Consider the following 26,588-nt stretch of genomic DNA (forward strand, 5'->3'; position numbering starts at 1 on the left):
ACTTAACGTTATTCACTATTAGAAAGAAATAATATTTTATTGGATCAATAATTTATTCGGTATTGATTATCCACGTTATGTTCCTTTCTTTGTTAGAGTAAGCTGCTGATAGTACTTGTATTTATTTTAGAAAAAACCCCAATCATTTACATTGTTTAGAAAATGAAATTAGACGGCACCGACAAGGCAAAACTTGAGTTATCGAAGGGTGGTGGTACTACCCATTTCAGCTTCAGCATGGTGTTTTACCTCTCATTTTACTTCTGTTGTTTCTTTAAAAGACAATTTTTTATAGTAATATTTGTATCACATGCAATTGGAAAAATACATTAATTATTGCCGCACTGCATCTTTATTATTAAGAAAAGGAACATCAGAACAACAATCAACATCAACCACCTTGCTTTAAGAGATAAGATGGTTTTATTTGGGGGAAAATCACATCTAAACTCCCCCACATAAACCCTCCTAAAACATCAAACATTAACACACACAACCATCACTATAACCAAACAAGCAGTAGATGCAGTTTCATAGTACGAAAAGACAGCATCTGTCTTCTAATCGTGACTTAATTGGTAATTTTCATTCCCACCATTGATGCACTGCAACTCCTTCATCCCTCAACCTACCATACAAAGCTACACATTCCCAATAAGCCCTTTTATTCTTCTTCCTTTTCTTTTTCCTCATCTTCTTCTTCTTCTTCTTCTTCACTTCATCTTGCCATTGATTGTTACACTCAAAGAACAATTCATCCACCAATCCAATTGTTTTCCTTTCTATCATCTTCTCCACCACTTCAGCTTCTGCTTTCATTACAACGTAATCTTCTTCTCTTACATTCATCATCAACCAATCCGAAACATCGATGCTTGCAGTTGCTTCGATGCTGTAAACCTCGAATTCTTGGTTCCTTTTGGGGTAGTTTTCCTCAAACCATTTCATCACAATGTTCTTATCATCATCCTCGTTGGAAGATCCCACATCGATGAACACTCTACGAGGATAATTTTCAAGAGAATCCCCTAACAAATCTGGCAAAAAATTGATTTTCTTCAAGTAAGAATGTGATTTAGCCCATGCTTTTCTTGGTGGTTCAAACAAAACATCTTCCAAACCACTCAATGCTGCCTTTTTAGCTTCCGTTGTTAACTGAAAAAGCTTTCTTTTAGCTGAGAAATCCAACAAATGGTTCTTTGAACCAAGCTTCTTCATTGCAACAATGGTGGAATGATATTTCTTAAGATACACAATTGTATAATCAGATTGTTTTTGATAACCTGTTGAGATTTCATCACCTAATTGCATAGCAACAATGCCGCCAATTTTCACTAAACGATCCACAAACTTGGAATCGATAGAACCCGACACGAAAACAAAATCAAACCCTTCATTTGGTAAAGAACTTTGTCGATGAAAATCAGGTTCAATCACCATATCAATGTCACCATTGTTTATCAACATGGAGCCTTCATCATCATCGTCATCAACATCATCCATGCTTTCAATGAAAGAGTTCAAGATGAGAGCTTTTTGCCCTTTTCTTATAAGACCCTCATTAACAAAATCTCCCCAAAGCAAATTCCAGTAATCCAAGCTGATACAACCAGAGCTTTGATGAAACTCCATGGCATTAAAAACCGGGCTTGAAGGTCCTTCTAAGAAGGACCTAATGCAAGGCAAAGTGATAATCACCGTCGCTAAAAACAGCGAACGCGACAGAACAAGTAAGAACCTTGGATCAGGTAGCTTAATAACCAAAAGGGTGTCTGGATTTAACGAAATCCTTGAACTCCGCAACTGATTGTAGCTATGGGGTTTTGGTCGAGACCGACCACCTCCCATCTCCATTTCAAATGGTCGGATCTGTAGCTAAAAGAGCTTAGTTTTAGCCTGGTTTGGCTAAAGGGTATCTTTTGATTGCTGGGAAAAAGAACCCTTACCCTTCGCACAAATTTGTGAAAAACAAATGATAAAAACAGAGACAAAATCTAAACACAGCTAAGAAAAAAAAGATGCTTTAGCGAGTACAAAACCTAGCAGCAGTGTGGTTACCACCCAAAAGAGCAACACACGGTCGAGTTCTGCAACAAAGGAAAAGCAATGACCTAAACCTTTCTACCTCCATGGCTGTTCTACTTCTCAAAATCCCCCTTCTGTGTGTGTGTGTGTGTGTGTGTTTAGATCAGATGAGTGAATTTCCGGGAAAACCCAGATTCAAGTTTCCTGGACATGGATTTATGAACAAAGAAAAAGAGAAATGGAACCATTAGAGGATGAAGGGGGAGAGTGATGAAAGAGTGGGTTCTTTTTTGGTCAGCTTTAAAATAGGGGAGGGCTAAAATTATAAGCAAAGGAACAGGGTATGAAAATGGGGTTTGATGAGCTGTGGGCTGTGTACCGATGTGTGATTGTCCTTTGGTCTTTTTGAATCACCTTAATTTTGTCTAGTTGTTTGAAGTTGGTTTTTTTTTTCCATGCCAAGCCACTGCCTTCAATGAAAGAAATTTGTTTTGGAGTTTAGGAATTTCGGCTAAAAACACCAAAATTTATAGAAACAACTTTCCTTAAAATATGCTATTAGTTCCAGTAGTTTTTATATTTTAATTTTAAAATTTTAAAAATTTTAGTTTGATTATTATTATCATTGGTAGTTTCTTTTGAAAATTGTCAATTTATTATGTTTAATTTTCATTAATCATACACTACATCATTTGATGGTAGCTTAATCAATATATCAATTTGATAAATTATAATGAAAAATATTTATAATTTTAATTATCAAACTGAAGTTTTAAATAAAAAAATTGGAAGACTTAATTTTTAATTTTAAATATAATATCTAAATACCAAGTTTTATTAAAATATAAGGACCATAACATATTTTAATCTAATTTCAAAGTTTAAAAATGGCTAGAATTGTTAAGAACTTGTAGAGATATCCATAAAATATTAATTCTTAGACAAATAATAATAATAAAATTATCTAATTGTGGCTTAATATTAATTCAAGTTGGAAGGGACGTGGACCACCAAAATAGTCCATTGTCTCCTACATAAAGCATGTATTTCCCTTACCAAAGCAAAATAGGAGAAATCTTCCCATCCTGTAAGTACTCCTTTTAACGCCAAACCGTTATCGAAATAAGGTTATGAAACATTACTAGATCTATCGGATAATTTACAATTAATATACAAATAATTATCAAACATAATATAAAATAATCTTAAAGTCTCTTAGATGGACTCTCGAGGCCCAAAATACGAATTAAGAGTGATTTGGGACTAATTCAGGTGCTTGGGGAAATTTTTCGTAATTTTAAATTTTTTTGTGCAAATTCAATATAACCTTCCATGCAAATTTAAATCGATACCAATCCAAACAAAAAATCACAATCAATCCAATCACCTTTAAATACAACTAAATTATACCTAAAACATTAACTTAATATTTTAATTAAATAAACATTCATAATATCATTCAAAATTTTGCTAACTAGCTTTATTCATTTTTCTTTCCAAGTTTAATACTAAACTTACGAAATTTGTCAAACCATTTCATTTAACTTAATACCAAAACAACAAATATCATTTATTACAACTAAAATCATAAAACATTTTAAAGTGACTATTACAACACCTATGTACATGCCACTTTTACCAAAAGAAGATACATCACCAAAGTTTGATGCTGGAGTCGGGATCGTTCTGGACGCTGGACCGAGACTCTTGACTCCTATCGACCTGTGCACGGAAATAACCATACGCTGAGTATTTCATACTCAGTGGTATTACCATAATTCAAATTATAATAACAATAATAGAATATAATTATCAAGCATGTAACGATTAAATTTCTCAAATATCAATTCATTCTTAAACTTTCATTTAGTAACAATAACAATACAATTTTTTTTTAGCTATTCTTCATTTTCATTCACATATCATATGCCTTAATTTCAATCACTACATGAACATTTATTTCATACCTTTCATATCCAATTTCAATTTCAATCCACAATTCAACTTTCTCATTTTTTTTCAATATTTTCAATAGGATAATCAATCAATTTATTTTAAATTTCTCATTTCAGTTGTTTACCCTATTAACAAACCTGGACTTTGGCGGATACACAAATTCCAACCCAAATACACCAGTACGACACATTGTGCCTAAAACGGTACTCAGTACCTGATCAATATATCAAAAGCAGTATACGACACATAAAGTGCCTAATACGACACATATAATGCCTGATCGGCAAAGCCGATGAATTCTTGTACTCTTCCAATCCTATGGCTTGCCAACTATATTCAACTCGGCCCGACTAGTTAATAGGGTATTCAAATCATTTCTCAATTTCAATTTCAATTTCACTTTCAATGTACAATTCAATTCGATACAGTTTTCCATTTTCCAACAATATACTATCAAATATTCATGCATAATCATACTTCATCTCAATTTCATTCAATTCAATATTGATACTTACCTTATAATTTTACTACCATACACATGAATTTAAATATAACATTTAATAAATAGTAGTTTGAATTATTGTAATACAAACCGTGAACTTCTCGTTTTAGTCCTCGATAGCTTTCTCCTTTCCTTTGTGTGCCAATGCCTCAAATTCCTTGTTAGTTACGAAAATAATAATTTACACTATTAATTACAACACTAATTAATAATAATTGAATTTCTATCCAATTTATACCCTAATTCCAATTTAATCCTAATTAACTCATTTACTTTTCTAACTCAATTCATACTTTATTTCTATTCAATTTCCTTCCATATTCTACTTAACTATCTAATTTTTATAATAAAACCCTAATTTAAAACTTCTTTCAATTTAGTCCCTACAACACAAAACTTATAGCCTAGTTTACAATTTAATCCTTTAATCAATTCTAACTTAAAATTCATTCAATTAAACCCCTATTCATTATTTTGTTCAACATGAACTATGTTCAAAAACCTAAAAACTTCCAAAACCTCAACTTAATTTCAACAAAATTTTATTCTAAAGCTTCTAAAACATCAAATTTAAGTAAAAAAAATTTAATTGACTTACCAATTAAAACTTTAAACCTTCAAACCTTAGTTTTTCCTTTTATTTTTCTTTTCTTCTTTCCTTTCTTCCTATTTCGAAAGCTTCTGTTTCTTTTTCTCCTTTTGTTTCTTTTGTTATTTTACTTTATTATATATATATATATTTATATATTAGTTAATAATATTAATAACAATACATTATAATAAATATAATATAATAATATTTAATTCATAAATATCTTTTACTTAAATTATAAGAAAATATTTTATTTTATTACAAGTGTATTTATATATATTTTACACATGTACCATTAATCATTATACAATTGTCTTTATTTTAATGATAATAATAATAATAAGAATAATAATAATAATTGAATAATTTAATATAAAACTATAATAAATATCTATTTAATAACAAATATATATACCACAATTGTACATATAAATTTTTTTTTATATTTGTATATTATCATGACCATCCATTTGTCTTTCTTTCTTTTATTTATTTATCATAAAAAAATCTTATAATATAATTATTTAATTAATAAATATATTTTAACTTAAATTTTAAGTAAATAAATAATTAAATACAAGTGTATATATATACATTATTACACTTGTACCATCTTATCACCATACACTTGTATTAATTTATTTTATTTTATAATATAATAATATTAATAATATTATTAATAATATTTAAATAGAAAACCATAATAATAATTAACAATAATTATAATAATAGATTAATAAATTTTTATACTCATTAACCGCCTCATTCTAAGCAATTAGTCTAATTACTTATTTAGCCCCTTAAGTTTTTCTTTAATCTATAATTTAAATTTTACCCTTTATTCAATTTAATTCTTTTTCGCAATTACTCTTAATTAAGCTAAATTCACTTCATTAAAACTTAATTAAGCTCACTACTAGACTCATAAATATTTCTAATAATTATTTACGAACTCAGTTTACTAAGACGGAAGCTTGATATTGCACTTTTTTGATGCCCGTGAATTTTGAGTCATTACACACCCATTGTTAATCAGCTTGAAAACTTCTACGCCATCACTTTCCACTGTAATCTAAAAAACGCCACAGTCACAAGCAAGTGTTAAGCTGTAAAAAATAACCCATAACTCCAATTTGAGAATAGTAGCCACATCAATATTACGAGAAAAATCCAATATCTACTTGTCATTTTCATCATGGAAGTGTAACACTCCTCACCTGATCTAATCGTCAGATTAAGATATCTGAATGTCACATTCATTACTGGAGTGACTATAATAATATCATATCAATAAAACATTCATAATGCATAAAGAATATGATTTTCTAGCTTAATTGAGCTTAAAACAAACTTTCGAAAGCGTTCTAAGTAGCCAAAACTTGATTCAAGACAAAAGGGTAAAGGCTCAAGCTATTAGGAGCTCGTTGCGATGTGACATAGGTTGTCACGACCTCGAGAAATTTCTCTTCGTGACGTGACTATTTGACTTGAGCTCGTCCCGACTTCAACATCTCGTTGTTGCGACGTCAAACCTGCAACTTCAAAACCTGCACCTTTCGCTCCCTAACCACATTAAACCACTTTCATAGGCTATATCCCTTTTAAACAACCAATAACACATTGTTTATTTACATTTATCAACCCTAGACATTACTCAAATCATCATGAAACAACTTCAAAAATATCTAAAGTATAAAGTTTAAAATGAAGATCATTATCCAACAACTTCATCCTTATATATATAATATTCTCAATGAAATTCTATGTACATGCCAAATCTATATCCAAAAATTGAAATCAAACTTCTTCTAAAGCTTGAGATCTGATGAGATGAGTTGGAGACAATTTTCACCTTAGCTTCAAAATGATCTACACCTACGTGTTTGAAAGAAATATGTTAAGCTCACAAGAGCTTAGTAAGCATATTAAGAATCATACCATGCAATTAAAATTCATTTCTTGCACAATAACATATATAAACATGTATATATATAAATATATACTATTTTCATTTCATTCAATCACCATATTCAAATTTTGTTTCCATAATAACTTTATTGAAGCACCAATTCCACAAGTTTTAATTTACTTATCTATGCCACATTACATTCACTTACCCTATATTGCTATTGCCCAATTAAAGACTTAGTAGAACACAATAGGATATACGAAAATATCAATAAGATGCATCGAAGTGCCACTATTCTTCACACGAACGTGTGGATATCACTTTGCATCGAAGTGCCATTCACTTGCACCATAATGCCACTTTCACTTGCATCGTAGTGCCACTATCACTTGCACATTTAGTGTAATGACCCAAAATTCGCGGGCACCGAAAAAGTGAGTTATAGGGCCCCGTCTTAGTAAACCGAGTTATAAATAATTATTGGAAGTAATTATGAGTTTAGTTGAGTGGTTAATTAGGATTTAATTAGGTAAATTTAGTCTAATTAAGAATAATTAAGAAAAAAGACTAAATAGAATAAGGTGTAAAAGTTTAATTATAAAGTAAAAGAAAATAAGAGGGACTAAATAGGAAAATAAGCCAATGGCTTAAGATGAAGCGGCAATACATGGAAAAATCTTAGATTTTTCTTGATTTATATTATAAAAATATTATTTAATTAAAACATTATAAATTATATTAATTAAAGTTAAGATATTATATTATAGGAAATAAACAAAATAAAGATAATTGTATGGTAATAAAATATACATGTGTAATAATCATATTTGTACAATTGTAAATTAAATACTTAATTATTTTTTATTTAAGTAAAAAGATATTTATTATTTATTATAATTATTAAATTAAAATATATTTATTAATTAAATTAATATATTATAAGATTTTTGTATGATAAATAAATTAAAAATTTACCAAATGGATGGTGATGATATTGTACAAATGTATAAAAATATATGTGTACTGTCGAAACCAATTTTTCAAGGACTGTTTGAAAAACGAGGATCGACTTTTAAAAAACGAAAACGGGAGTCGCCACCAATTTTTTAAAGTGTGATTGGATCACTTTATAAAATGTTTTGGTCTACGAAATTACGAGAAAACAGGTTCTGGAGTCGGTTACGCTCGAGGAAGGATTAGCACCCTCGTAACGCCCAAAATTGGTACCAAATTGAATAATTTTGTCTTAATGTCAGAAATTTGAAAGAATTTAGAAATGAGATTTCCTTAAAACCGTAATATTTTAAATTAAAAGTATCAAGATTCATTTGCTTCAAAAGAGTACAAACATCACATCCAGTATGATTGGATACGATATCTTTAAACTTTCGTAACTAAAATCATCTTGTGATTTGTAAAAAAAAAATCGTTTAGAAGGATATTTTAGATATTTAGACAAACGAGAAATCGCAATCCAGCATGTTAGGGCACTACTTCTTGAATTCCTAAATATCGAAACATTGCCTTACTTTTTTTTAAAAAAATCCTTTTGAAATGAGATATTTTTTTGTTTTGAAAATGATGATGTATTTTACAAAAAAAAAAATATCATTAAATAAACCTAACTATATAATGCATGCTTTATCATTTTATGCAAATATAGTATAAAAAATAAAAAATAATAACATAAATTACACAGTATACGTTATCACCTTATGCATGACCATATATGACATATATATACATGCATTATCGTTACATGCAACATACGCAAAAATGGCAAAATAAATTAATACAAATTAAACATACATTATAATATTTCATGCAAATATACTCTTAAAATAACAATATAAAATATTCAATTAAAGATAAAACAAATGATATGTAAAATTTAACCGATTAAGCAACTAAAGAAAACCAAAAACTAAGCAAATTAAAATGTATAAAATATAAGTTGAATAAAAATAAGCTATTTTAGAAATATACTAAATAATATAAGGATAATAAAAGAGAATCCTTTTTTTTAAAAATGATATATACATATATAGATTATACTATAAAATATAATAACTTAATATGTAAGAAAAATAATGTACTAAATATTGCTATTATACTTATAAAAAATAATTTAAGAACGTACATAATTAATAAATAATAGAATAGTGTATATTTTATAATAAAATAAAGATAATGTAAAGAAATATGATAAAATATATAGTGTATAATATAATTTACAAACAATATAAATCATATGATAAATAAAATAAAAATATATATGATAAAATGTATATAATATAATATATAAAAATATCATATGGAGTAAAATATAATATGTAATAAAATAATATGAAAACAAATAATATATAAATATAGTGAAATATATAAAATGTATATAAGATTTATAATAAACATATATAATAATATAATATACATAAATAAAAAAATTATTATTTTTATACATAATTAACATTTTAAAAAATATATTTTAATTAATACAATATAAATAATACATATGCCATATAAAACAATATAATAATATATGATATAATGGATTTTCCATATTTAATAATAATATAACATACAATTTTAATATAAAAAATAATATATATTAAATAAATAATAAAATTCAAAATAAATAAATTTATAAGTTTAAGGGGACCAAAATTAAAAGCAATTAAAAATTTTGGGCAAAATTAAAAAATAAAAGAAAAATTTAGGCCTATTTAAGAACGCATTAAAACTGAGGGACTCATTGGGCAATTTGCCCTAATCCCAAAACGATACCGTTTCCACAAATTTAGTTTTAAAGCCACTGTGAGGACCAAATTGAATCACAATTAAAATACTAGGGCTAAATTAAAAAATAAATAAAATGAAATTATAAAGATTAAAATTGCGAGAGGATCAATTGGGCAATTAACCCACTTTACGAAAACATGCGGATCCTCCCCGGGTAATCGGGTCAACACGCGGATCCTCTGCATAATACGGTACCGTTTTAGTGCTTATTGAATTAAGCAAAACGATACCGTTTTGGCAGGGTTATATAAACCCCGATTTCAGCTTTTAAAATCATTTTAGCCAGGTTTTGAAAAAAAAGGAAAGAAATCCTCTGAAAGAGGATCTGGGGTCCGGCCTAGGGGTTTTGTCGAGCCTCCGTCCCCAGTCTTCTCACGCGCTCACGCGCCACCACACACGGTGGTCGAAGGGTTAAAACACCCTCATTCTTTCAAGAAAATCGCAGGTGACCTCTTTCTTTTCATAATATTATCAGTTTTTGCAAAAGATCGATTTGTATACTCGTTGAATAAATAACAGAATAAAAAAAAACTCGAATCACCTTTTTAAAAGAAACTGCTTGAACTTCTCTTTTATGAATATGTGTAAGTATCTTTTTATTCTGTAAAAATCCGGTCCTTTGTACAGATTTGTAAAGAGGCTTTTATAGCCTTCTATGAACTGTTTACATTTAGAAAGAAATCTTTGATTTCTTTTCCCTATCCGTTTTCCTTTTCTGTTGTATTTTCTTTCTTTTTGCAGGCAATTGAGGAAAGGAGACCACCAACGTTGATTCGGCCGTCGATCACGCTGTGATACGAGGCCGGAGTCACGGCGTTGATTCGGGTCACTGTGAGACGAACGGACACGAGTCGAAGGGGCGTGACTCTTGGGCTGATTGCGGCGCGAAGCTTCTGGAAACCCTAGGGTTTCCAGATTTAATTTAGGCACTGCGCCTCACTGGTTTGGGTCTGGCTTGGGTATTTGGGCTCGGGTGTAACCGGGTTTTGGGTAGTAACGGGTCTGCTGGGTTTAAGCTAAATGGGTCATTAAATTGTAATGGGCTGTAAATGAAATTTGGGCTTTGTACACGGACTATAATAAATAAACATTTATTTATTTATTTTTTATCCTTGGTTTTAAAACCCGGGCAGAAATGGGCTACTACATGTACAATTGTAGTATTTATACTTGTTATTAAATAGATATTTATTATAGTGTATTATTATTATTATTATTTTTAAATTATAATTTATGTTAATTATATTATGAGATTTTTATAGGATGAATAAATAAAAATATGACATATGTATGATGATGGAATAGTACATGTGTAAAATATGTATTTAAACACTTGTATTATAATGATATATTTTCTTAAATTTTAAGTAAAAATATTTATATATTATATATTAAATTATTATATTAATAAAAATCTATATTAGTTAAATGTTAAAATAGTATGAAGTAAATAATAAAAAGAAACAAAGAAAAAAAATAAAGAAGGAAAGCAGAGAACATTTCGAAAGTAGCAGGAAGAAAGAAATAAAGAAAAATAAAAAGAAAAAACTAGGATTTTAAAGCTTGAAGTTTAAATAGGTAAGTCAATTAAGTTCTTTTCTCTTAATTTTGATGTTTTAGAAGTTTTAGAACAAAGTTTTGTTGAAATTAAGTTGAGGTTTTGAAAGTTTTTAGGTTTTCGAACATAAGTTCATGTTGAACAAAATAATGAATTAGGGATTTAATTGAATGAATTTTAAGTTAGAATTGATTAAAGGATTAAATTGTAAACTAGGCTATAAGTTTTGTGTTGTAAGGATTAAATTGAAAGAAGTTTTAATTTAGGGTTTTATTATGAACATTAGATAGTTAAGTAGAATATTGAAGGAAATTGAATAGAAATAAAGTATGAATTGAGTTAGAAAAGTAAACGAGTTAATTAAGATTAAATTGGAATTAGGGTATAAATTGGATAGAAATTTAGTTATTATTATTAATTAGTGCTGTAATTTATAGTGTAAATTATTATTATTTTCGTAGCTAGCAAAGAACCCGAGGCATTGGCACAAAAAGGAAAGGAGAAAGTTATCGAGGAGTAATCGCGAAATCTAGGTTTGTATTACTATAATTCAAGTTATTCCTTATTTAATGTTTATTTTGATATTTATATTTAATAAGTGAATATGAGGTAAGTGTTAATATTGAGATGAATGAAAGTTGATATTGAATTAATAGTATTTTTAAATTGAATTTGAATGATTTGTGATCAAAATTGAAAGTGAAAGTGAAATTGAAATTGAAAGTGATAAGAATTGTGAATTGAAAATCCCTATTAACTAGTCGGGCTAAGTCGGATATAGTTGGCATGCCATAGGATTGGAAGAGCTCAGGGATTCTTTGACCTTGAGTCGATGAGACACTGAGTGTCACTATTTTACTTCGGATAGATTCGATAAGGTACTGGGTACCACTTTACTTCAGCTAGGCCGATGAGACACTGGGTGTCAAATATTGCTTCGAACTATCCGATGAGGCACTGGGTTCCAATTTTGTGTGTTTGGTTGGATCCTTGTATCCGCCAAAGTCCGAGTTTGTTAATAAGGGTAATTAAATGAAAAGTTCAATCGAATGAAATGAATCAGTTGAGCCATTGAAAAGAAACGTGAATGTGGAATATGATTTGAAAATGTGAATTGAATATGAAAATGTGAATAGAAAGCATGAACTAAATGTTCATGAGATAAATAATGGCTCAATGTGATAATATATGATGTTAACAAATGAAAAACCAAATTAAATTGTAAATATTGAGAAGTTATGTATAAATTAGTCTGGTAAATTTTAAGGTTAAATGATTTAATTTACTTGGTTATTATATTATAATTTGAATTATAGTAATACCACTAAGTATAAAATACTCAGCGTACGGTTGTTTTCGTGCACAGGTTAATAGGTATTTAGAGTCTCGGTTCAGTATCCAGGCGGCCCCGACTCCAGCACAAAACTTGGTGATGTATTCTTCTTTTGGTAAAAGTGGCATGTACATAGGTGCTAATTTGGTCATTTTAAAATGCTATATGATTTTTGTTGTAAAGAATGATATTTTGTATTTTAAATGGTATGAAAATTTATATGATATACATGGTATAATTGATACTAAAATGATATTTTGATACTTGGTTTAATAAAATGGAACTAGAATTATCATAACATATTTGGTATAGTTGGTAACAAGTTGAAATAGAATGAATGAAGTTTATTAAATTAAACAATATATGCGAATGTTTACTTAGTAAATTACTAAGTTGATGTTAAGCTATGTTTAGGTGTATTTAAATATGAAATTGTATGGATTGTGATATTGGTTTCGAATTGGTTGCGATTTGAAATTGCAGGGAAGGTTAAAATTTATAAAGGGGTTATATTGAGTTTTTCTTAAAAAAAAAGAGTCAATTAGCAAAAGTTTTTTTATACAATTTATGATTATATTATAATATGTTCGATAATTATTTGAATATTAATAGTAAATTGTCCAATTCTCCGGTAATGTCTCGTAACCCTGTTCTAGCGACGGTTTAGGGTTAGGGGGTGTTACATTTAGTCATTTTCCTAGTGGCATGCCATTTATATCCTACTAGTTCTCATTTTTTCTACATGGACATTTAAGCTATACAATTTATTTACATTTTCTCAACAAATGAAACAATTCAAACTTTACTATTTTTACAAATTAGTCCTTATTCATACAAAATCAATCAATCATCAAATTTCACTTAACATTTATTTTATCAACATTTAACATGTCACTTTAATACATCATATCAATAACTATTTCACTTATCTTACTTTTAAACTCTTATAATTTAGTCCTTATTCATTAAATTCACTACACATACACTTTCCAATTCACAACAAAGTACAATTTCATATTCAAATAATTCCATAAAATCAAATCATCAATTTTATATATAAATAAGTCTTGAATCAACAAAAATTGCTTGAAAATGACCTCTTTCTTCCTTCCTTCACTCTTTTGCTATCTCATTGCCCTTGTCACCCACTTGGTATTCACTCTTCTTCTCTCCTTCATTCACATAATACACATACACAAAATTTACACATCAATACACTATTCACATATCACTTCCATGCATTTCAAATGAGATGTTTATGAAATTTCTTAAGAAAAATATCATCTTTCTTACCTTAACCTTTCCTAACCCCTAACTTCACTTTCCTTTTCAAGATGTATTTTTGCTAATTCCACCAAAAACTAATCATGCTATGAAGTTTCTATTGTTATTTTACTAAAACCTATGGTGGAAATTTGAGTTTAAAGCTTGGAAATGGAGGAAGAATAAAATGAAGAAAAAATAAAACTTGATGAAGATGGGGAGGGAGACACGTGAGAGAGAGAAGCTAAAAAAAGAAGAAGATAATACCCTTTTTTTCTCCTTTCTTCTACAACTTTCTTCCAAAACATCTTTCCATTTTTTGTTAGAATAATTTAAAATAAAATCTAATCATCATCGTTACAATCAAATGGTGCCCATTCATTTTTAATCTCATCCACATTTCCATGTACTTTCATGGTTAAATTACACTCCAAGTCTTTGCTATTTTTTATCATTCATTTAATCTAGTCATTTCTTATTTTTAAAATCTTTAAAATATGGCCCAACACTTCTCACACATTTACAATTTAGTCCTTTCCTTAATTTAATTTTCCTAAAGTCAAAAGTCTTTCTAATTCTTTATAATACCCAATTACCTTCTCTACTAATATTAATAATTCTATTTTGTCTACTTCGAAAATTTCGAATGTGTCAACTCGAATTGGCACTGTTCACTTCTTAGGGAATGTCAGGGATGTTACAGAAAGACCCCTCCTCTTGAAGCCATCACTCTTGTCTTACTTAGCGCATTGTCAATATTGAGTTTTACCACACCACAAGGAGGTTTCAATCGAGTTTCAGCTTGATAGGGAAAACAGTAAGAACAAGCAACACTTTTATCAGGTCATTATAACACTTTGCCATACATAAGCTTCGTTGCACAACTCTTTTCGGGTCCAAGCACTTATCCTAAAAAATAAACCAATTACATTACTTCCAAATATAATAACAAGTTGTCACAAAACAACTCTCCCAATTACCTTCCTTCCTCATAATATTCTAGCGATTATGATGACCCTTACTAGCCAAGAATCAAAATCAACATCAAAGAAACTATTTCTAACCATATTGGGCACTAGTTGACCCCAAACATCTTTGACATTGACACAATCTCGCATGGCATAAAGAGTAGTTTCAGCACAACAAAAGCAAATTGAGTAGATATCAACAATTATTATAGCTCTCCTTAAGTGTAACGACTCGATTTTAGTCGGTTTTAAAAAAATGCGATTTAGAAGCCAAATTTTGTCAATTGAATTAGTGAAATTATTAATCGAAAAGTTAGCACATCTAGTATGAGATTATATTAATAGATTGTCAAGTAATTAAATTGAGAAAGTTGTTAGTTATAATATAAAGACTAAATTGTAAAAGTATTATTACTATTGAATTTTAATTTAGAAAAATGCAAGAGGGCTTATGTAGCAATTCAAATAAGGTCTTAGATACAAATTTCCCATATTAGAGGTATAAGTCAGTGGCTAAGTTCAATCATTACCATTAAATTCCACTAAGTTTTGTGACATGAAATCTTTGCCATTTATTTCTTATTAATTAAAGCTCATCAAACTTAATTTCATCACTAATCATATATATATACACAAGTGAGTGGGAGAGAGAAGAGAGATTCAACTTTTCTTTTTCTTTGTCTGTCCATAGTTTGGAAGAAATTGGAGATTAAGCTAATCCATGTATTAGATTTCTTAATTGTCAATTGTTTATTAAGTTACGGTTAATGATTTTTAGTAGATTTAAGCTTGATAATGATAAAATTATGGATGATATGTTTAAATTATGTAAGGACCATGGTAGAATGTAGTAGGTAGTGTTGGGTTAAGGTAGAGATTTAGTTAAGCTGTATAGATAATTTTATGACATTAGGGATCAAAGTTATTTGAAAATTATGATATAGATTGAAAGCTTGAGGTTCCTATTGAATAAATACAAAGTCAGATTTAGATTTGATCAGTAAAATCGAAAGAAACGAAATTTTCAAATATTAGGGCTGAGAGGGACTAAAATGAATAAATTGAATCCATGAGTTATTGATTATTTCTATGAGTTTTATGTCAAATTGATATCATTTTAATAATTGGATTTATCGTACGTAGCTAAAGATAATGCTAAGACATCGCGGGATAAGCGAAAGACGAAGGCTATTGATGACTACCTCATTTTGGTTTGTGATTTCATGATTTGGTTTCAATACATAACTCATTAATGTTAATTTAAGTAAGGTAATGTTTAAGATCTTTGTCTCATGAGAGGTGAATATACTTGTGTTATGATGAAATGGTGAATATGATGAAAATGTGATTCAATATATGATTGGTATGTCAAAGTATGATAACGATATGAACATGATATGAAAATGCTATGTAATTAGTAAATGACATGTGAACTTGTATACATTGATATGATGAATTCTTTATTAAACAGTTTTAGATAGAGTTCGAGTATAGTTGGAATACTATAAGATTAGTTATATAGGGATTTCTTTGGTTTATACCCATGAGGCACGGAGCAAATATTGCTTTAGGCGTACTTATGAGATGTTAGGCACATAATATTTCAATCTATATCGATGCGACCACAGAGCGTATATTACTTCGGACATATAGATGTGCACTAGATGCAAATCATACTAGTGTGATGGTAGGTTGATCTATGTATCTATTTTGAGTACATGTTCGATTAATAGGGGCCACAAAATAATCTATGAATGATTGATTATCCATATTCATGTGTGAGTAGTTGTATTTGAATAGATTAAATGACTACAAAAACAAATAAAATGAATGATAACATGTGAAAGATCATGCGATTTGGATATTATAATATTTGAAGGTCGATGATGTTATGATACAAGTCAAGCAATATGTCAACTGCTATAGTATCAAGGGCTTGTATCGGTATAAGCTTGTACCGGTACAAGTTAGGAAGACAAGCGTCCCTCCCCTATTTCAAGTTGTTTTGACCTTTAGGACCCGAACTTGGTGCTAGACACCTCCGATCACCTAGAAACCATTTTAAAATGTTTCTAAATTGTTTTAAATGACCTGAAAATATTTTAATCAATGGAAATGATCTGATTTGAATGGATGATTGTTTGAATTACTTGATGAATGTGAATTAGAAGTTAGTTCGAGTTGCTTCAGCAACGAATGTGGTATCTTACATTTAGATCCGATGATCAGATCAGGTGTAGGGTGTCACATTAAGTGCTTATTATTAGTTAATAAACAACCTTTGGCTACCAGCCAAATGAATTGTCTCACACGTTGAGGTTTATGGATTTTCCAAATACACTTGCACTTATCATCTGTTAGTTTCCAAGAGTCACACATAACCTTATCATATGCCATTGCCACTGAACAATTGCCATTGGTCGTGTTATGCCACAAACATAAATCAGGGTTGGCACCCTTAGAGGGATGTGTCATAGAGCAATTTTGATAGCTATTTGATAGTTGATTTAAGGAACAAAGCAACTCCAATTCCAACCACCTCTCGAAGCCACATAATCAGCCACACAACTAGAATTCTGCATTTCCAAAGGAATTGAGAAATGACTTACCAAAGGTCCCATACCTGACACCTAGTTGTCTTCCCAAAACTTAATGATGCGCCAAAATTTGATGCGTCGTTGAGAGCACCAAAAATATCCTATTCCCTGTAAAATAATGAAAAAGAACAGTAAAGGGGAAGTAGGGTCGAATTCTCAGGGATCGGATTATATGAATGCTTGTTTCTCGAAATCTTGGGCAGAATCGTGCCCAAGAAAACCTGCGTGGCAAAAAAAAATAGAATTAAAGATTTGATTTGTAAAAGAATGAAAAACAGAATCTAAAGTTGACTGAAATTGTGATTACGAAAATAATAAAAATAATAAAGAGAGTTAAAGGAAAAGAAATTCTTATTGGTAGATTCCAGCTCCAGTTGTCTCATTCCGCCTTGGGTTCGATCCTTGGCTTTTAAATGACCCTTCTCAACTCAAGTAAGCCAGTTATAGTGGAAGAGGACGCCTACGACCACCAGCTCCAAAGATTAGACTTACGATTTTTAAGGAACTTGACTCTAGCCAGTAATTTATGCTAGATCAACGCTTCTCAATGGCGAATCCCACGCCATTTTGTCTCTTTGGCTCGCCAACCTCTGACGCAGTAAGTTAACGAACTGACTATGCAATCCTTCCAAAACATACAAAGCAGCCACCTTCATACAAAGCGGCCGCCTTTGCATATGCTGAAAAGCTTACTTTTTAAGGGCCATGGACGGAAGCGTCAGCCCGTAGTGCGGAGAAACGATGAATACTTGGCGAGAAGGTTAAGTACGGATTCTAGGCCTTAAGAACCCTTTTTGGGGAATATTGACAACTTTCGGTTAGATAGGTTTTAGTGGCTCATGATAATGGTGGAAAAAGAAATAAATATAAAAATGGAAAAGAGAATTTTATTGAAAGAAAATATGAAGAAACAAAAGCCTAGACTTTCAGGGGGAGAGTGTTTACAGAAAAAGATGAATCCAAATAGAGTCACTTCACCCCCTATTTATAGTGCTAGGGAGATAGTCTAATTTAACTTAAATTCTAAAAAGATAAATACATTTAATTAAAGATAAATAGAGATAATTAAAATAAAATCCTAAAATTTAAATAATGCTAATAATTATCCTAATATAAATAAAATGGAGTCTTATAGAATAAAATCTCTTCTTTTTGCGTTTTTAGTCATTGTGTCTTCCATGCTTGCACTTTTGGCACAATCTTTTTCTTGTGTCGCATATCAGCCCATTGTGTCTCCAAATTCGCACTTTTGTCCCTTAATTTTGCTTTTGCCTCCAAATCAGTCCCTAATCGATAAAAAGACATAAGTAGCTCAAATTAGTAGGATCAAGCCCAGAAGAAACACATGATTAATACATAAAAATACGTTATTCTAGAGCATTATCACTTAACTACTCGATCATCCCCCTACTACCTAATGAATACTATCACGTAGTACATCCCAAAATTTGGACAAAGTCATCCAAACAAAAGAAGAAAAGGATTTGGTCACAAACGCTGGACAGCCAAATTCAAGTTTATACTTACTCCTTAACATTTGAACTAATAAAGCATCTATGTTAGAAATAAGTTAAAAACCAAGCCCATATAAGAAAAAAAAACTTAAAAATCACCCTTTTTTTAATAACAATAGATATTACTCTATAAATGTTGTCTTTTTTTTAACTAGAATTGTGACCTCTCTATGTTGAGGTTTTAAAATTTCTTTAATTAATATATAAAATATTTTTAAAATATTTTTAATAAATTATTATTATTTGGTGTCAGTCTCATTATTATGCCAAAATTTAGGATTAAACCCCTATACTTTAATTTTGACATAATTTGATCCCTTTAATTTTATAATACCATTAGTTATGCTAAATAACTTACATTTTTAACTGTGCCAATTAAAATAACATTGTGTATTTTTTTTAAATCATCACTTCTAACTAAATAATAGTTTAATCACCTTTTAACTAATCATACTGTCAAAATAGAATGTCGATAACAGCAAGAAAAGAGAGAAAAATAGAACACACAGATTTACTTGGAAACCCTTTCGGGAAAAAAATCACGGGTAGGGGAGAAGAAAATTGAATATGTCGAATTCGAATGATTACAAGGAGTATAAATTGTGTCTATTTATAGGTTTAGAAAACCTTATTCTAATCAACATATAATAGAAGTAATGCAATAAGGTTGAAACACCTTATTCAAATCAATATCAAACAAAGGAAGTAAACTTTTATACAGATTCTTCTTGTACAGCCTGTACCGTATCGCGGGGGCCTTCAACCCCCGCACCACTGATTGTGACCCTAGTCCAGTATCTTGCTTACTGGGAATCCACGACGGGCTGTGGCCCTCGGCCTTTGTCCTCGTGGATCCCCCTATCTTGCCACATGTATTATATTTTAACAAGAATTTGGGTTACAACTCTAAAACATACTAACATAGATTTTTTTAGTTGGAAAGAGTATGTTTAACAAAAAACCACCTCAACATTTTACTTGAAATTATTAATCACGTTAATTATTTGGACTAACTAAATCATTACTTAATCACTTTCTAACTAATCATACTAGCATACATATTTTTGTTGGAATGAGTATATTTAAGGAAAAGTTCACTTTAATGTTTTAACTGGAATTATTAACCATGTTAATTATTTAGACTAACTAATTGTATTATAAAAGTAGATGAAATATGTTTCAAATTAATTTATACTGACTAACTCTCAAATCCAAGTATAATAAAAGGACCAAAGCCACAATTTGATATAGTAAAAGTAGATGAGAAAATTATTGAAATTAAAATATAAGGATTAAACCTCAAATATAAATATAATAAAAGGATTAAATATAAATATAATAAATTGAATCTCACCCTCTATAAGAGTTGAGAAAATAAAGTATCAACAAAGTTTAATATACTAATACTTGGAGTTGGATTGAGTTTGGGAGTAAAATAATCACATCACTCGTTGGCAATGCTTGAATGTGATTATGATTTGGGTTTTTTTTTTTTAAGTATAACTATGTTGGAGTTGATAGCATTGATTAGAATACCTTTATAAATGATTATATAACATTTAATCATGTATATATTTTTGGACATATATTTTTAATAATTTAATAACTTAAAAAATCCCACACTTTATTATATATGTAAAATGTAAATAGAAGCTACATCATTATTTCATGAAATAACATCATAGAGAATGTGATGGCAGAGTTCATTCTCAGTAATATATGTGATACTAATTAGGAATCAAACTTTCTTCAATAGTTAGATGGAGGTGGAGGTGGAGACATGAAAGGAATGGAAGGCAAGCTGCTGCTGGGAAGTGGTGGAAGAACAGTGATAAGCTTAGGCTAAGATGGTGGGATTGTTGGTAGCTTTGGGATTCAAGGCAATATAGGAGGAAGTGGTGGAAGAACGGTGGTAGGGTTAGGAAGTGGTGGAATTGGTACTATGGGAAGTGGTGGAAGAACGGTGGTAGGGTTAGGAAGTGGTGGAATTGGTAATCTGGGGAGTGGCGGAAGAACAATGGTAGGGTTAGGAAGCGGTGGAATTGGTAATCTGGGAAGTGGCGGAAGATTAGGAAGTGGCGGAAGATTAGGAAGTGGTGGAAGATTAGGAAGTGGCGGAAGATTAGGAAGTGGTGGAAGATTAGGAAGTGGCGGAAGGTTAGGAAGTGGTGGAAGAACAACGATAGGATTAGGAAGTGAAGGTAATGGTACTTGCTGAAGATTTCGAGCTGCTAGGCTGACCTCCATGCTTGAAAAACCCAACAAAATGAAACAAGCTAATAAAATGAAAACGTTGGAACCTGCCATTTTTTTGAAGAGATGAACTAATGATTGAAGATTTGAGTTGAGGTTTGCATTGAGGAAAGCAAGATTGCTTTTCAGGTATTTATAGCCACATTTGAAAGACCTTTTTAATTATTTGTTTGAGATATTATTCCCCTACTTAGCTTACTACCTTTTCTCACTCATCTTTTATCACCAAAAAAATAAAAATAAAAATCATAGTGTTTAGATAAATTAGACTCATCCTTAAACTTAAAAATATTACGAATGAGTCTTTCCATTTCCATTTGTCTAATGTTAGTTAAAAATTAAATGCTTTTAAATTTTGTGTGAAGCATATCTTCTTATTTCCATTTACCTAATGGGAGTTAAAAAACTTAAATGTTTTTTTTATATATATAATGAGTGTTTATTTTGGTGTGTGTATATTTCTATCTGTGCGTGGTGTGTGTCAGTACTAACTTTCTCATCGCACTCTACTAAAAAAAAATAAAATTAGGTGGATCAAATTTAAATATTAGATAACTATACATGTTGGTACTTAAACTTGATTTTAGGGTTTAAATTAGTATTTAAGATTTTTTTTTGTCTAATTAAATACTTGAAGATTCAATTTAAATTAGATACTTGAACTTGATTTTTTACTTCAAATTAGTATTTCATTATTTGAATCAATTTGAACTAAAAAATTAAGTTTAGGTATTTAATTTAGACCTTAAACTCAAGCTTAGACACTAAAATGTTTGATATAATATTAAATTAAAAAAAATTCAAGATGTAAATACTAATTTAACATTTAATCTAATTGCCCCATAGAGCTACAATGATAAGTTGGATTATATTAATGATAGAACAAAAGTAATTGAATGGGATTAGGAGATGAAGGTCCTAGTTGTGGGTTATCTAATCTTAATTAGAAGTAAAGCCAGCTCTAGAGGCATGAGACCACTGGGTTTCTTACCCAAACCACACGTTTAGTTTACTATAATTCAATGCTACAAAAATGGTTATATCTACGAATCATTCGCCTTTAGCTAATAATGGAAATAGCTATGTATCACTTTGCCCCAATCACTTAAAAAATTATAATTCATATTTTCTTGAAATAAATTCAAAAAATTGAAAAATATAAAAAATATCATTTTTCTAAAAATCTAAAAATTTATGTAAAATTATATAAAAATTCAAAGAAATTTAAAAATTATTTTTATTTTTTAAAAATACAAAAGTACAAATAATTTTCAAACAAATTTAGATAAATCTCAAACAAAATTAACAAATCAGAACAAAATATATATGAAAAGTTATATAAAATTTCTAAAAATTTTAAAAAATACTTTTAAATATTTAAAAAATATAAAAAATTCAATTAAAAATTAATTTTCAGTAGTTAAAAAAGGAAAAAAAATGGAAATACAAAAGAATATAAAAAATTCTAAATATTTAAAAAAAATACTTTTTAATAGTTAAAAAAACGAAAATACAAAAGAATATCAACAAATTCAGAAAAATATCAAATAAATTTAAAAAAATGGAAAGCTTTAAAGTTTTTCCAAAATATTGAAATTTCCTGAAAATTAGTTAACTTTCCAATTTTTTTTAATTTCTTCGAATTTTATATAAATTTATATTTTTTTTCTGATTTTTTTAAAAAAATTGAGAATTTTTTTATAATTTCTTCCTATATTTCTATTTCCCAAATTTTCCTTATTGTTTTAATTTATTTTGAGAAAATATGAACTTGGTGACGCCATGGTTAACAATTGGGGCAAACTAATACATGGTTGGAAACTTGAAGTACCAAAGTGATATATAGGTGTAATTTTGGGGAGGACAAATATTACATTAACTCAGTATATAAATATTGATATTACATGGTTTAGTTGGATAAAATGATAATAATGAATATAAAAGGAATAAGTACAAATTGACATTATTTACCCTGAGTTAAATAAATTATATTTTATTTATATTTTAAATGAATATTTTACTTATATTTTCTATAAAAATTTTATACAAGCCTAAATTAATCATATTCAATAATAAATTAAATAATATCAATATCAATATTTTGAATAAGATAATAGTATTTTAATTATAAAAATATTTTTTTAAAACTATAACTATATAAAGTATTGTAAAAATAATTATTTAATTATACAACTATTTTATTTATATATATTAAACTTATAAATAATTTATAATCTAAACCTGATCGAGTAGGTTCAACCCAAATTTGGCGAGCTACATTAGCCACCGAAGTGACCCTTCATCAACTCCCAACCTAACCTCCAACACACCACTTACTTGGAATGTATATGATAAGTTATAGCATAACAACGAAATAATATCATACAATGTAAATCATGCAAGCTTATCAAACAAAATGAGGGAAGGGTTCGCATGTTAATTATGCAGTAAAACGTAAGGGTTCACGCAGGAGAAATAAACAATATACTTTAGAGTACGCACATTCAAACATAAATGCACAGGTACTTAAAATTTTGTTATAAGGTTTGCATGCATAAGTTCGCATTGTAAAGTACAACATGAGTTTGCATAAAAAGCACGGCTTCGTAAAATATCTGTGGTTCACATACTTCCTAATTTCGCACTAAAATGAAACATCATAGGTTCACATACAAACGGGCTTCGCAACCAAAGGGACGTTCATGCAAGAGTTTTCATACTTAGGTAGGGTTTGCTAAGTAGTAAGGTTATGGCACCTAACGGTTCGCAAGCATATAGGGGGGTCGCAAACATACAAAGGTCGCAGAAAATAATACTTCGCAAAAAAAATTGGCTCATGTATGATGTTAATACATACTTTAGAAAAATTGAAAGAATGCCACATGGTACTCATGCTAGGAGAATTAGAGAAACGTCAAACTATATTCATGCTGAGATTAAATTAGTAATAAAGGTTTAACTTCATGGTTCACAAAATATTAAAAGAATAAACTTAAGCTTTAAGGAAATTGTTTCATTAATAGAATCATATTATGATAAATCTAAACCCACATAAATAAAACCCCATCGCCTATTTCCCCAGGTTCGCATTATTTGTTCAGAGATGAGCCTCGCCACTGCCATCCGCAACTTACTTACTTGTGAAGTAAGAGAGGAGTGGGTGAGTTCATTGTGAACTCGATGAATAATCAGGAATCATCAACGTATGCTTAAAATACAAAGTTTAAAACAGAAAGAAGACTTAGTCTGAAAAAATCGCATCGCGTGCTGGGTTCGCAGTGAAGGTGCGAGATCCAGTTCACAGAACCTGCTTGTCATAAAATCATATAAGTTTGAAAACAATTTCACATGTACTTACTGAAAATCATATTTAAAAACTTAGCTTGTTCTTGTTTGAAAACAAATCTTATATAGAATGAAACATGTTCACATACTTGTCTTATCGGAATGGCTGAGGAATATAAAATATGTTCTCGCACTTTTCTTAACTTACTTATCTTATCTTGTCTTGTTTTGTTGGATATGTGGATCTCCTTATTACGCCTTAGAATGACTCAAAGAGTCCTTAACATGTCTTGTAAGTGTAACATAAGCTAAACACTCTCCTGTACACCAACATGTCCTATTGAATGTAGCATAGCTCGACATTCCTTTATCTCTCCACATGTCTCAAGGCCTCAACGCCCAAATCAAAGAACTTGTAGGTGAGTACTCACAATCATTTGGTATACAAATATATCCAACATATAAACTCGCAAAGGCACTCGCACAGAAACTTATCACATAGAGCTCGCAAAATCATAGCTTATAGAACTGTACTTTCAAAACATGTTTTAAAACATAGACTTGCATAGGAGCATGCGTAAAACATATCTTCAAAACACAGGCTTGCATAGGAGCATGCATAAAACATATATTTAAAACATAGCTTAAAAACATATCTTGAAAACAGAGTATTAAAACTTTAAAAAACAGAGTTTTATAGGAAAAACTTACTCTTGGAAATTAGTTTTAAAAAAAATCAAGGTTCTTGAAAAACATAACAATTTGCATACAAGTTACGAACTCTAAGCATTCATACTAAAAAACATGACGATTACCACACTTATGGAAATTCTTAACCACTCACTGATAAAGCTGAAAATTTAAATGAGTTTTGCTTTGCCTTTATCCTTACTGTAGATGGTCTGGTTGGTTCTCAACATGCATAAACACTCAAATTACTTAAACAAATAAAACTTACGAAATTCACACATGCAAGCAAACCTAGCTTTCTGGATAATCAACCCTAATAAGACAAATGCTTACCTTGGTTGCTACGAACTTGGTTCAGAACAAATATTTGACAATAGAATAACAATGAGAGAATTTTTCATGGAATAACGGTTGTATTTATAGGCACTAAGTATCTTAGTGATCTTAGGATACCTTATTTAACTTAGGAACCCTATTCAGTTTAAAATAAGGTTACGTGTATGAAAAGTATCTTAGATACACAATATATTTATTTCCTAAGTTTAGTCTGACTCGACTTTTAACCGGCGAACCCCCAATTCATAACTTAACTAGGGAACCTTAGCTCGCCAAATAGACTGGCAAACACAACTTTTAATGAATTTAGCAAACCCTTTACCACATCCTTTGGCGTACTCCAGTTCGCTAGAACACTGGCGAACTCCTTACTAATATCTTTTTTGACGAACCCTAGTTTGCCGAAACATTGGCGAACCTTCACTTGCGAGGTTAAAATTTCTAGATCAGGTTTCGGAATGTTATATACACCATATTTTTATCATAGTTTTTGTCGAATATTTTACTTTCTCGAATCAAATCATCTCTCGTTAAATTGTTTTTTTATTGGTTTTGTAATTGCCGTCAATAGCACCTCTATATTTGCCAACAAACAAACCGGATTTAGGCGAATCAGACCAAAATCGAGCGTGAGGAACATCAACTAGAACTGTGGTGAAAGGTGTGTGCTTTTCCAAGTGAATCAATGGTGACCGTGTGTAGGATTAAGGCCATACTGCCGTGTGGTCCACACCATCACACAACCATGTGCACATGTAGGTTTTAGGGACTTCGTGAACCATACAGCCTCAGCATGTTACACACTCGTGTCCTTCCTGTACGGTAATTTATTGTTTTCCACACGACATCATGTTGTTACACGGTTGGCCACATGACCATCTAATCCTCACACACGGTATTACGTTTCTCACATGGCCTGGCCATACAGCCGTGTGACCCATGCTTTACATTTTGCCTAAAAATTTATCATATGTTCAATTTAGTCGTCATATATCCCTTGAATTATTT

General features: G+C 29.9%; 2 protein-coding genes across 2 annotated transcripts; both read right to left on the bottom strand.

Annotated features, from left to right (window-relative positions):
- Positions 1–585: 585 nt before the first annotated feature.
- Positions 586–1,854, bottom strand: LOC107940293 (uncharacterized). Its single transcript, XM_041095616.1, has 2 exons — positions 728–1,854; positions 586–628 (listed from the first exon to the last, which is right to left on the bottom strand). The coding sequence occupies exons 1-2, from the start codon at positions 1,852–1,854 to the stop codon at positions 586–588; spliced, it is 1,170 nt and encodes a 389-aa protein (XP_040951550.1).
- An 18,765-nt stretch (positions 1,855–20,619) lies between these two features.
- On the bottom strand, positions 20,620–21,387 carry LOC107940279 (vegetative cell wall protein gp1). The gene has a single exon (XM_016873716.2). The coding sequence runs from the start codon at positions 21,321–21,323 to the stop codon at positions 20,892–20,894; it is 432 nt and encodes a 143-aa protein (XP_016729205.1). The 5' UTR covers positions 21,324–21,387; the 3' UTR covers positions 20,620–20,891.
- Between the last annotated feature and the right edge of the window lie 5,201 nt (positions 21,388–26,588).

This window comes from Gossypium hirsutum, chromosome A03 (assembly GCF_007990345.1).
Source record: "Gossypium hirsutum isolate 1008001.06 chromosome A03, Gossypium_hirsutum_v2.1, whole genome shotgun sequence".
Taxonomy (NCBI): Eukaryota; Viridiplantae; Streptophyta; class Magnoliopsida; order Malvales; family Malvaceae; genus Gossypium; species Gossypium hirsutum.

What these genes read in the sequence shown, in the direction of transcription:
- LOC107940279 (XM_016873716.2), bottom strand. Translation starts at nt 21,323, where the DNA reads ATGGCAGGTTCCAACGTTTTCATTTTATTAGCTTGTTTCATTTTGTTG.
- LOC107940293 (XM_041095616.1), bottom strand. Translation starts at nt 1,854, where the DNA reads ATGGAGATGGGAGGTGGTCGGTCTCGACCAAAACCCCATAGCTACAAT. An exon ending in TTTGAGTGTAACAATCAATG is followed by an intron (nt 629 to 727) that starts GCAAGATGAAGT and finishes TTTGTATGGTAG; the next exon opens with GTTGAGGGATGAAGGAGTTG.